Source organism: Moschus berezovskii, chromosome 10 (assembly GCF_049115385.1).
Source record: "Moschus berezovskii isolate FMDL1 chromosome 10, NW_MosBer_1.0, whole genome shotgun sequence".
NCBI classification, from domain to species: Eukaryota; Metazoa; Chordata; class Mammalia; order Artiodactyla; family Moschidae; genus Moschus; species Moschus berezovskii.
This window is the reverse complement of record NC_142469.1, coordinates 20,395,583-20,408,460: the sequence shown is the minus strand read 5'-3', so window position 1 is coordinate 20,408,460 and position 12,878 is coordinate 20,395,583. Positions and strand designations below refer to the sequence as shown.

Below are 12,878 nucleotides of genomic sequence, written 5' to 3'. Positions count from 1 at the left end.
ATACATAGGAAACAGTATTACTGTGCTTTGTGAGGCAGTTCATTAATAAAATACTAGAGTAAGTTAATTTCTAGACATTTGTAGAATTTATAAGTTTTCAGGGTTTTTTTTTTCTTTATCACATATAAATGTTTACATTTTTATACAACTGTGTGGTTTAAATTTTTATTCCTTTTATGAAAGAGGGCCTTCCTAAATTGCATAATCTTCAGGCAAAACAAAGTTGAGATCCAACCCTTTGTGTAATATCAATCTTAAAGTATTCTCTTAAAATACAATCAAAATAGAAAGGAAATAACTCAGTGCATAAGTTATTACCAGCCTGTATATGTCATGTACACAGAGAAGACTGTTTCCAGGGGAAAAAAACATGTAGAAGTATTCAGTTTACATATATTGACAAGTTTCAGTCGCTTGCATCACATTTTCTCTAACTTCCTCCTCCAGGTTACCCTTTCCAAAGACAGTTTTCTTTCTCTTTTTTTTCTTATTAAAGAAAAGATGCAGAGGAAAAAAATCTGTTTGGATGTTCTCTAAAATTCCATACACTTTTGCAAGGTAAAAATTACCTTGTAAAAAAAAAAACTAAGGCATGAAGGTTATCAGTGGTATTAGAGCAAAAGTCCCATTTGGGAACAAGTGAGGGAGCTGTCCTAAATGATTCCAAAATCATAAAAAATGAATGGGACCATCAAAGTAGAAATGAATAATTAAAGTTGCACTCCAATTCTGCATCTATGAAGATCAGGAAAGCATCAAACTGAAATAGCTAGTAATGTTGATTCTCTCCAGGTAGAAGCTCAAATTATACTCTAAAATTTAATAACAGATATAATCCTCAGGACTATAATACTAAAACATAACAACCTTTGGCAAGTCCCTAGGAAGGGCTTATCATCCAAATAAAAAAATGCAAAGAGAATGCATACAGACTCTTACTGGTATAAAAAGAAAGAAGGGAGAAAAGAAAGGTAGTTCAGTCATGAAGAGAAAAGCAAGAAGTGATTGAGAGAGGGAGGCAGGGGGGCAGCCAGAGGGAGCGCCCATGGGCACTCTGCCATGTATTCAGTGTTTTATATCCTTCAACACAGCTTAACTGTCCCAGGGTCTGGGAAATCATTATTATAATAACCATTTTACAGAATAAAAAATTGAAGCAAAGAGAATAAAATCACTTGTTTGAAAACACAAAGCTGTAAGAGATGAAGCCAGAGTACACAACCAGATCTGTCTGACTTGAGCCCAGCTTCTTTTCACTCTCAAGGTTGGCACTAAAGGCATCATTTCTATTCACACCTGGTCTGTTGGTCACAGCAACAAATATACTATTGATAATGCAGCATATATACTCCCTATGTGCAAGACAGAATTCTGAGCGCCTGACCTGTATTGCCTTATTTAACTCTGACATCTGTGTATGGGAAGTAATATTTTCCCATCTGACAGAAGCAGACATTTTGTAGGATGGAATTCTGCTCCTTAGGCTTCTTCTTTACCTTGCCCCCATTGGATGATCTGAACTAAATGATATTAAAGATACCAATGAGAGTCTTTATCTATTGTAGCAATGATGGAGGTGAAACAGATCAGGAAAAGAAGATAAAACTCTGAGGGCCATCTCTTGAGTGTTTTCTTTTTTTTTTTTTAGCATTGTAAAAGCAATACTGACTGTAATATAAACACAAACTCTTTGAAGTGATTAAAGAGTGCGTTTTCTGCCAGAGCCACTGAATCCCACTTACAAGCAGTTAGACTGATGCACGTAAACATTCATACTGAACTACAGCTCCTGCACTTAGATTGGCTTCACAATACATGGTTCAGTTCAGCTTAGTCACTCAGTCATGTCCGACTCTGCAACCCCATGGACTGCAGCACGCCAGGCCTCCCTGTCATATTTTATAACAGTAGTCCATACTCTGTATGTACCATAATTTATTTCAGTCAGTCAGTTCAGTTCAGTCTCTCAGTCATGACCGACTCTTTGTGACCCCATGAATCACAGCACACCAGCCCTCCCTGTCCATCACCAACTCCCAGAGTTCACTCAGACTCACCTCCATCGAGTCAGTGATGCCATCCAGCCATATCATTCTCTGTCGTCCCCTTCTCCTCCTGCCCCCAATCCCTCCCAGCATCAGAGTCTTTTCCAGTGAGTCAACTGTTCACATGAGGTGGCCAAAGTATTGGAGTTTTAGCTTTAGCATAATTTATTTAAGCAGAACTAAAAGAATTTAAATCTATTGAAGTTTTGCATATTAACAAAAGAAATTTTTCAATCTGCAGAAACATGACGCAGGGTTCCTCTAGCTGCATCACCCTGTCCCTTTTCTTGGGGGATACTCAGAGTTCCACGGGATCAGCAGCTCCCTTAACTGACCTCTTCTCTGCCTACTTACCGGAGTAGCCAGCGCTCTATTTCCTCAGTGAAGTAAAGCTGATGATACCTGCAGTTTACTAAACACTCAAAGCTGCCAAACAGCTTTCTACTGGGTCTATTCTGCTTCAATCAGTTTCCAAATGTCAGTTGTCTTTTCACCCAAATAAGTTTATGCCAGTTTTACGTGTTATTCTAATTATAACACAAATTAAAGAAAAATGAGTGATAAATATAGATGTTTATATGAAAATGAAATTAAACTTTTGACCTTAATGAAGATGCATCACCAAAATGAAAGTGGCATGAAATTAGATACAGAAGAAAACTATAAAAATTGGTGGAAATTTTACAAAGCTCTACCAGGATTATGTACTCAGATTGCTTTGCATATGCCTTTAAAAATTTGTTTTAGTGCTGGAAATACATCTACATATTACAGAAAAGTATTGCCCTTGAAAGGACAAAGTTTAGCTCTTCCTCAATCACAGTAAAGATCTAATGAGGTATGGGGATATTTGTCTTCTCTATAAGGAATGCTTAATAGGCGAACCCTATTTTAGAATATATAGAATTGACATAATTTCAAAAGAGGAAACATCACATGAGTTAATATATACCCTATCTCCTTACCTACCCTGCCAAAACATGTGAAAGGAAATAAGTATTTAGGAAATATTATCCTTTTACTGAACATACTTTGAAGGGTTATGAGAAAGAAATCATAGATTTTAAGACTTAACTGAAAAAAATGGAGAGACAATTAGAGAAATAAATGTAAATAAATGTTCAATGCATAGATCTAAATATATGTGCTGTCAAAATGTCACTGATGCAATTTATGTAAAATGTCTTTTAAAATGTAAAGCATTTTAAAAAGAAGTATAGTACATGTAGACAGTAAATGAGTTCTTTTTACAATTAAAATACAAAGAAAGTTTCTGTGATTCTTGTTAGGAAAAGGCTATATGCAAACAAAGAAATAGCAGTCTTTCCGGGGAAAAACAAATGGTTTAAAACAGTAGCATTTTTCTAATATCCATTCTAAGTTTTATAAATCTTAGAAAAAATGTAAACACATATATCCATTTGTCCTAAATCAATCCTACCAATAAGACAGAGAATAAAACATTAAGCAATCTGAGTCTTAATATAAAGTAATATATTCATAATAAACTGTTAAAATATTTAGAATGCATTCATGAATTTCATAAAAATCAACACAATAATTTGCTTATTAGAGAACATAAAATTATAATATTTATTCCCTTACTGTTTGATGCCAGAACTTATTATACATACACAAGTAGTTAATATACACATAAATTACCATATCTCATTGACTCTAAGATAATTTTGCAGTTAAATATTCATGAAATGTTGAAATACCTTACCCCACTAACATAAATAGTTAATGGAGTGTTTCTCATCTTGTGTTAAATAAGCATTAAAAAAAATTGAGATGACACATATTTTAAACTACATTTTAGTACCAAGGAACTCCAACATTAAAATCATCAAACCATATACTTACCAAAAAAATATTCCTTAGGTTAAAATAACAATGCAAAATCTTAAAAAGAAAGAAAGAAAGTGAAGTCACTCAGTCATGTCCGACTCTTTGCGAACACATGGACTATAGCCTACCAGGCTCCTCCGTCCATGGGATTTTCCAGGCAAGAGTACTGAAATGGGTTGCCATTTCTTTCTCCGAGGGATCTTCCCAACCAAGGGATCAAACTCAGTTCTTCCGCATTGCAGGCAGACACTTTACCATCTGAGCCACCAAGTAAACCCAAAGTCTTAATAGATAACCATCAAATAAAGGTCAATAAATTTGCATTTTTCTGAAAAGCTACCCCAGAGTCTACCTGAATCCTGGAAAGTCCTTAAAGTAACTAATACCAAAAACCAAACAAACAAAAACAAAATACACAAAGACACAATTATTTACACAATTCTGCAATTGTTTACTTCAATGTCTTCAATGGTAGTGGGCATAAATTTTTTGAAAATAACCAAATTCCAAAATGGAGAAAACAAAAAATAATACAGAGCTTAAAAGTAGTCTGAAAATTTAAGGTAAGAAAGAAAGAAATAATCCTTTCACTATAAAAGCCCATCTGAATTTAATACTATTCTGGTTGTACCACTTTGCTTTTCCCTCCTGCAGCATTTCAAGCCAAGAGAATTGAAAAAATTATTTAATCTTAATTTACTTAAGAAGAATTGACTTAATGCTTAATTTACTTAAACATTCTGGGAAAAATCTTGGTATTTCATTTAACAATAATATATAGTTCTCCATTACCAAAGAAAGACTTTGCTTCTAAGGTTCATCCTTAAAACTGTCAGATTTAATAGAAATGTACTTGATTCTCAGCAGGATAGCGCATACCTATCATTCTCACAACGTAAACTGCATAAATCCTATGTCTAATTCATTTCTCAAAGACCCTGAAAACTCTTCTCTTTTTATTAAAAAAGATTGAAATCTTTTATGTAGATATGAGAGTTTCTAATGAAACACTGAATATTAAATATCTATATTAACCACCAACCTCTCTTAAAATCCTACTAGAGTTATAACAAAAGAACTCATTATTATGATACTAATATTTAAAGCCATGAGAATGGGAGAGTAAATCTCAGAAAACAAGATTTAACGAAATTTTAGAAGTCAGAAAGCTAATAGCTCATTGCTAACTACACAGAAGAGGGGGAAAAAGTTACTCAGGAGCTCAAGGGTGTAAAAACCAATAAATTAGAAATTGCACATCTCAGCAACCTGGAAAGTCTCAAGATGCGGAGGTACAAAAACTGCAAGTATTGCAGCAGTCAATGAAAGCAGAAATACCGTGTAGTTACAGAACAGAATAGGCTGAAGATCTTGACCCCTGCATCACTGAGGAACAGCCAAGCAATTCTTCTCCACCGGGGAAGTTTGGCCATTCACTCTCTAGTGAGGCTAAACTGAATACCTCTTGCCTCAAGACACTAGGCAGAGCTACAGCAGAGGTGCTGGAAACCAAAGCTGGTAAACTAAACAAAAGATTACATATGAGGAGTAAACCTATTGGGGATTCTTTGGTTTATATCTTTGGGGTTGAAAGGGAAGATATTCTCTAAGGAAAAACTGATTAGGACAAAGAAAAAGTCAATCAATGTTGATTATTACGGATCCCTTGTGAAATGACCAGTCCCTAATTAATCAGTGAAATACAGCATTCAACAAGTATTGCCCTTGCCACAGAGTTTGTAGTCAGAATTTTAGGGTTTCACTCTGAAATATGGAAAGACAGGTAAGAATAACCCGTCAATGATGAAAAGATTATTTTATTCAATGCAGATACCAAAACAAACAAGTAATCAGAGACAACAGAGACTATGCTGAGATCAAAAGAAAACTTTTAATATTCTATAACATAATATATTTAATACGAATCATTTATAATTTTTATATATACACACAGAAAATCATGTAAATAAATTTACATCTATTTACTGGTATGTTCCAAATGCTCTGTAAGTACTGTATTATTTACTTCTCCGTTGATATTTAAAACAGATGCTATTTAAAATGAAGAAATCCAAAAATAAGAATTCTTGCATTTTAAAAATATGATTACAGAGCCAGTTTTGTCAGTCAACTTGTTAGAAATCTCTCAAGAAGGATTTTCAGACATAAGATGGGAGATTAAAGAGAAGAGATAAGAATATTGGGGGCAGTTTACCATGCATGCTCAGTCGCTCAGGTGTGTCCAGCTCTTTGCAGACCCATGGACTGGAGCCCACTAGACTCCTCCACCTGTGGAATTTTTCAGGCAAGAATTCTAGAGTGGGGTGCCATTTCCTACACCAGCAGTTTACAATATTTAACATCAAAATAAAGCCATCCCAGTCTAAGAAAAATTAATTTGTAGGGTAAAAATTCTCAAAAAATAACACCAATAGTTTTCACAGACCTGAAGGACATGAACATCCAAGTTAAAAGAGACTGCTGAAAGCCAAGGAAATTAGACGAATACTGTCCTCACTAAGTAACAGCATCAACATTTTCAAAAATCTAGAAATACTTAGAAGCTTTTATAAGAGATGAAAAAGCAAAATTAAATGTCACCTAACTTTTAATGCGACTTTGGAAGCTTGACTATAATAAAACTTTCACATACACAAGAAAAATGTCTGAAAGTAGATGATTTTCAGCCCAGTATTGTATTCCTAGGTAGAAAATCAGTTAAGTCTGAGGGAAGGTCAAAGACGGTTTCAAATATCCAAGCTCTCAAAAGTTTACTCCAACATACCCTCTTTTCATAAACTACTGGATAATGTGAGTACCACCAAAAGTAGGGAATAAACCAAGAGTGCAAAACATGGAAGATATATCATGAAGAGAATCCAACAGAGGATGGAGGCAAAAGGAAAAATTCTGTAAGGGTAACTATGCTACATGCTGTTTTACTTAGAGTACGAGGTCCATCAAGGAAATCACAGAGTTCTAAGATAAGCACCTTCAGAAAAATAATAGAACTGATACATGGTTTATGGATTTGAATGTGTTGGAAGATTCATGGCTGTTTTGGAGAGTTTGTGGGTGGAGAGCTTGTGGGTGGCTATTATTAAACAGGTATATTAACAGCTTATTAACAGGTATATTAAAAATTAACAAAATTTTAAATGATGTAGTATTTAACTTCAGAGAATTGTACAAGAGAGCAAAACAAATTTTGATATACTATAAAAAAGCTGAATAGTGCTTATATAACTCATGCAATGAGTTGACTCACTGGAAAAGACTCTGATGCTGGGAGGGATTGCGGCAGGAGGAGAAGGGGATGACAGAGAATGAGATGGCTGGATGGCATCATTGACTCGATGGACATGAGTGTGAGTAGACTCTGGGAGTTTGTGATGGACAGGGAAGGCCGGCATGCTGCGATTCATGGGGTTGCAAAGAGTTGGACATGACTGAGTGAATGAACTGAACTGAACTGAACCATTATAATAATGGATACACTGAACATTTACCAAAAAATGGGGTATGACTTTATCAGGAAGATGGAGGAAAAGTGTGTGTGAAAGAAATCTGTTACAAAAGATCAGGAAAAATAATACCCCAAAGTGAAAAATAATATGAAACTGTAGTAGAGGTAGGTCATTCCAAAATATGGAGGTAAAGAACAGAAGGAAAAGTGGATGACTCTTTCTGCTGGGATTCTATTTTTAAATTATTTATTTATTTTCTGCTGTTCGGGGTCTTTAGTTCTACATGGGCTTTTCTCTAGTTGTGGAGAGTGGCAGCTACTGTTCTTTGCAGGGGCTTCTCTCACTGCAGAGCACAGGCTCGAGGGAGCGCAGTCTTCAGTAGCTACAGCACGTGGGCTCAGTAATCGCAGTTTCCTGGCTCTGGAGCGCAGTCCCAGTAGTTGTGGCTCACAGGCTGAGCTGCTCTTCGGCATATGGATTCTTCCCGGACCAGGGATTGAACTTGCATCCTCTGCATTGGCAGACAGATTCTTTACAACTGAGTCATCAGGGAACCTTATAATTCTTATTAAGAATACTTTTTTAAGATCCCCTGGAGAAGGAAATTGCAACCCACTCCAGTATTCTTGCCTGGGAAATCCCATGGACAGAGAACCCTGGTGAGCCATAGTCCATAGGGTTGCAAAAGAGTTGGACATGGCTTAGCAACTAAACAGCAATCGCAATTCTCTTTCACTTTTTAAAAATCTCCAAGTTCTACTTGGCTAAAAATAAAATGCAAAAGCTAAAAACTCAGTGTATATGGGAACACAGGACTGTTCTATAAGCAGTGGGGACCCATGTCACTGTTGATAATCTTATTTTCAGTGACATGCAACTGTCCCCTGAGGACCCCACTATCCAACTCCCTCAGGAGCAAAGGTTATTTCACATCTATCCTCCACATTCCTCCATGCCCAGCAGTGGGTGAGCTGCTCTCACTGCTTCCCATTGCTGCTTTTAAATCATTTCTCCACTCTCCCTTCTCAAAACTTCAGTTTCTGGAGTTTTGAAAACTCTTTCATTGTTAAAGAATTTTGCTCCCACCTGACTCTTACTCGCTTAATATATGTGCATTTCATTATGGGTAAATTATGCCTCAATAGAGCTAATTTAAAAATTCAAAAAGGGAGAAAAATCAGTGTCCTAGGCTTCCAGGGCCTATCCAATCATTGATCAAGATGACAGCACTGAGGGACACAAGGGGGGCAACACGAAGCAGTTCCAGGTGAAGCTCAGTATTGATGTTCAATTCAGGTGAAGAGCAGCAGGAAGATACAAGCAAGGAGAAACTACCAGATTTCAAGTCAGAGAGGTACAGATTTAGTGAGTGTTGCCAACTTTTCTACACACACACACACACACACGAGAAAAAATAATGGAAGAATATCCAGGCAAATGGATATTCAGGACAAATATAACAGATTTTGTTAAAGGATATTTGAGACAACAAAGCCTCAATCAAAGCTTTGGTCTTCATCAGCTCAGTCACCACAGTTGCCTTATATTACCCATGTAAAAAATAAATAATTCCAGTCCCATTTAAACATTAATAATATTCAAAAAGCAACCATAAAATCTCTAAGAATAGATGATGAAAAAAAAGATATATGAATAAAGGAAATCACAGAATTTCTCATGTTTTTTTCATAATTAATCTCCACTAATTATGACAAACCTCCACAAAGGGACAAGGAAGAGATAGAAAGTTTGAAGGATGGAATTGCATGAAGACAGAAGAAAGTGAAGAATAAACTGGCAGAATTTAGTAAAGAAAGGAATGAACAATGCAGAAACATCACCAAGAAAGAAAATTCAGTTTTTAATCAGTGAAAAATAGGATCACATGACTGAAATTCAGGGAGAGACAACATAGGTTGGCTAGAGAAAGTAAATTAAATAAAACAGAAAATAACAAGATTTTTTATTGAAAATGACTTCAAAAGAGACCCAAAACACACATATTTATTACTCTTGAAAAGAAAACTTATCAAATGAAAATTGTCACAGGTATTTTATAAGAGAATCTCCCTGAAACATAAACATAGTGTATCCTAGGGGAGAAAAAAATGACAGAAAATAACCAATCCCAAGATATATCTTGGTGAATTTATTAAACTTTCATTGTAAGAAAAGAATCATATAGATCTTCAGGTAAATAAAGCAACACTCTTAAACCAGAAGGAAATAAACAAGCTCACTGGTAAAAAATGGCTCAGAATTTGATGGCTCAGAATTGATGGCTCACTGGTAAAAAAAATCTGCCTGCCAGTGCAGATTAGGGTTGGATCCCTGGGTGGGAAAGATGCACTGGAGGAGGAAACAGCTCACTCCGGTATTCTTGCCTGAAAAATACTATGAACAGAGGAGCCTGGTGGGCTACAGTACATGGGGTTGCAAGCAGTCAGAAATGACTTAGCAACTGGGTGCAGAGACACGTGCACAGACTTCTCCACAGCAACGCTCTAGGCAGACAGAATACAGCACCATAACCAAAATTTGGAACAAAAGATGTTCAACTGCAAAGAAGCCACATTGTTTCAAATAGGCTTTAGGGATTACAGCATCCTTGAGTGTGTTCCTGAAATGATTGGCCAATGAAATCCAGCAAAGAAAGAATGAAATAGAGAAATGTTTAAAAAAAGCAAATGGAGGTGAGCTTAAAATTAAGTGTAAATCAATTTTAGTACTGAACTAGGCTACATACTGCCGTCTATGGGGTCGCACAGAGTCGGACACGACTGAAGCTACTTAGCAGCAGCAGCAGCAGGCTACATACATGTGGGTATTATTTAGACAGCAGAGAATAAAACTGAAATAATAATGATACTTTGAGTTTAATGAGTGAAAGTATCCTTGGAACTAAGTATAACCTACAAAGCCTTATGGATAAAATTAACAAGCTCTGAGCCTCTTCAGCTGAAACACTATTTAATGCTGTTTCATGTCATCCACGCTTCTACCCAATGGAGAACAAAATGAATTACTTTCTGTGTGTCTACCAGATCATATGTCCCTATTCCAAATTCTGGACCCTAAGTCTTTATGGCTATACAGCCCTCTGGGTCCTACTCAGCTCAGTCTCACAGTCAGAGCTGATTGGACATGAAGGCATAATGATCCCCACTCGACCAATCAGATCCTCACACCTGTGGACTGGAATTAGGACATAGATATTGTAGCTGAGAGTACCAAATGCCAGAATTACCACTCTGGCCCAACAGAATTCTAGTCAGTAGAGAGAAACAAATGAAAAAGATACACAGAGATGGGAGATCAACTTAATTGAAATGAAGAAAATGGCTTTTAGGTTCATAGTTTTTCTGTCCTAAAGCCTAATATACATCCTGCCTTTGGCTTCATGAGATATCTGTGAATGTTGATAATAACTTGAGCTTCTTTGAATGGGATTCACTCATCTAAAGCCAAACTTAAAAACAACAGAAATTAGTACAAAAAGTAAAGTTGTAAATAAATCCACATGAGGAAAAAAAAGCAAAGCTGGATGAATTTAAATGGAGTACATGTTGAAGGGTAATAATGATTCCTCTCTCAAGAAGTAGGAAACCAGCAATTTCTGTTTGGCAATATCAAAAGAGTTCAGCTAACATCTGCTATCCATGACAATTCAGATCATAGTTCCACAAAAAGTGAGGCTTTAACGGGTGTCATAGCCTATTTAAAGGTATCAGAGTATGCAGATTACAATGTGAAACAGACAGCTACAGAGGCGGAATTGAGGGGAAATTCCCTGTCTAGAGGCAGAAAGAAAAGCAGGACTTGGACCTAAGATTGCTGTGTTCTAGATTAAGAAATGAGGTGCCTTGCCAAAATGCAGCATCCAAATTATTTGAATGATCGCATGTTACAATTTAGGTGTTCTGATTGGGAAAACAATATCATAATACTTGGAATGACAACACGTGCAATTAGCTAGAAAGCTGGAAAGGAATCATTCTCCATCAGTTCAGTTCAGTTCAGTCGCTCAGTCGTGTCCAACTCTTTGCGACCCCATGAATCACAGCACGCCAGGCCTCCCTGTCTATCACCAACTCCCAGAGTTCACTCAAACCCATGTCCATTGAGTCGGTGATGCCATCCAGCCATCTCATTCTCTGTCGTCCCCTTCTCCTCCTGCCCCCAATCCCTCCCATCATCAGACTCTTTTCCAATGAGTCAACTCTTCCCATGAGGTGGCCAAAGTATTGGACCTTCAGCTTTAGCATCAGTCCTTCAAATGAACACACAAGACTGATCTTTAGAATGGACTGATTGGATCTCCTTGCACTCCAAGGGACTCTCAAGAGTCTTCTCCAACACCACAGTTCAAAAGCATCAATTCTTCGGCAATCAGCTTTCTTCACAGTCCAACTCTCACATCCATACATGACCACGGGAAAAACCATAGCCTTGACTAGACGGACCTTGGTTGGCAAAGTAATGTCTCCACTTTTGAATATGCTATCTAGGTTGATCATAACTTTCCTTCCAAGGAGTAAGCATCTTTTAATTTCATGGCTGCAATCAGCATCTGCAGTGATTTTGGGCCCAAAAAAATAAAGTCTGACACTGTTTCCACTGTTTCCCCATCTATTTCCCATGAAATGATGGGACCAGATGCCATGATCTTAGTTTTCTGAATGTTGAACTTCAAGCCAACTTTTTCACTCTCCTCTTTCACTTTCATCAAGAGGCTTTTGAGTTCCTCTTCACTTTCTGCCATAAGGGTGATGTCATCTGCATATCTGAGGTTATTGATATTTCTCCTGGCAATCTTGATTCCAGCTCATGCTTCTTCCAACCCAGTGTTCCTCATGATGTACTCTGCATATAAGTTAAATAAGCAGGGTGACAGGCCCTTTCAAAGAATTCCCTCACTATGCGCCATCCTCAAGCTTCCACATAACAAAAATGTACAAATAATTCAAAAGCTAAACTGGATTTCATGACTTGGGAAAGATACAAATACTTGAATAGTTTGAAGAAATCTGTCCCATTTGGCCATTATTTTTCTACTAGACCTTTAGACTAAAGTCATTAAGCAGATAAATATAGAGATACAGAATCCCAGGAAGAGATGTTGATAAGAATCATAAACCTGGCCCCAAGAGTTCAGCCAAGCTCATAGAGCACTATGATGCAACAAGTTTTCTGACTTGGTTTACTGCAAGCAGAGCTCCTCCAAACCAAACAATAGCCATAAGGATTTCACTGAAGTCTACAAGAGTGTTATTTAACGTCAGAAAATAAGAGAAAAAAGAGAAAAGGAAAAATAAACCAAAAAACCTCTCTGACCACTAGGACACGAATGGTTCAAGGCAAGATAGTAAACTCACCACCAAGATTTCTTTTAGACAGAGTTGCAAGGCTGGAACAGTCAGCCTTGATTCTTACAGCCTGTATAGACAGCCCATCTGTGGGGACTTTACTCAGAGCTCCATTCAGAATGGTTCTGAAGGGTATCTGCACTAGAGGA

At 36.9% G+C, this 12,878-nt stretch overlaps 1 protein-coding gene across 1 annotated transcript in view; it reads right to left on the bottom strand.

The window, feature by feature from the left end:
- The window catches only part of LOC129560974 (uncharacterized), a 42,328-nt gene extending 34,492 nt beyond the window's left edge, over positions 1-7,836 (bottom strand). The window contains exon 1 of the mRNA XM_055433267.2: positions 7,647-7,836. Coding sequence (XP_055289242.2) covers positions 7,647-7,836 — 190 coding nt within the window. The remainder of the gene's footprint in view (positions 1-7,646) is intronic.
- Positions 7,837-12,878: the final 5,042 nt, after the last annotated feature.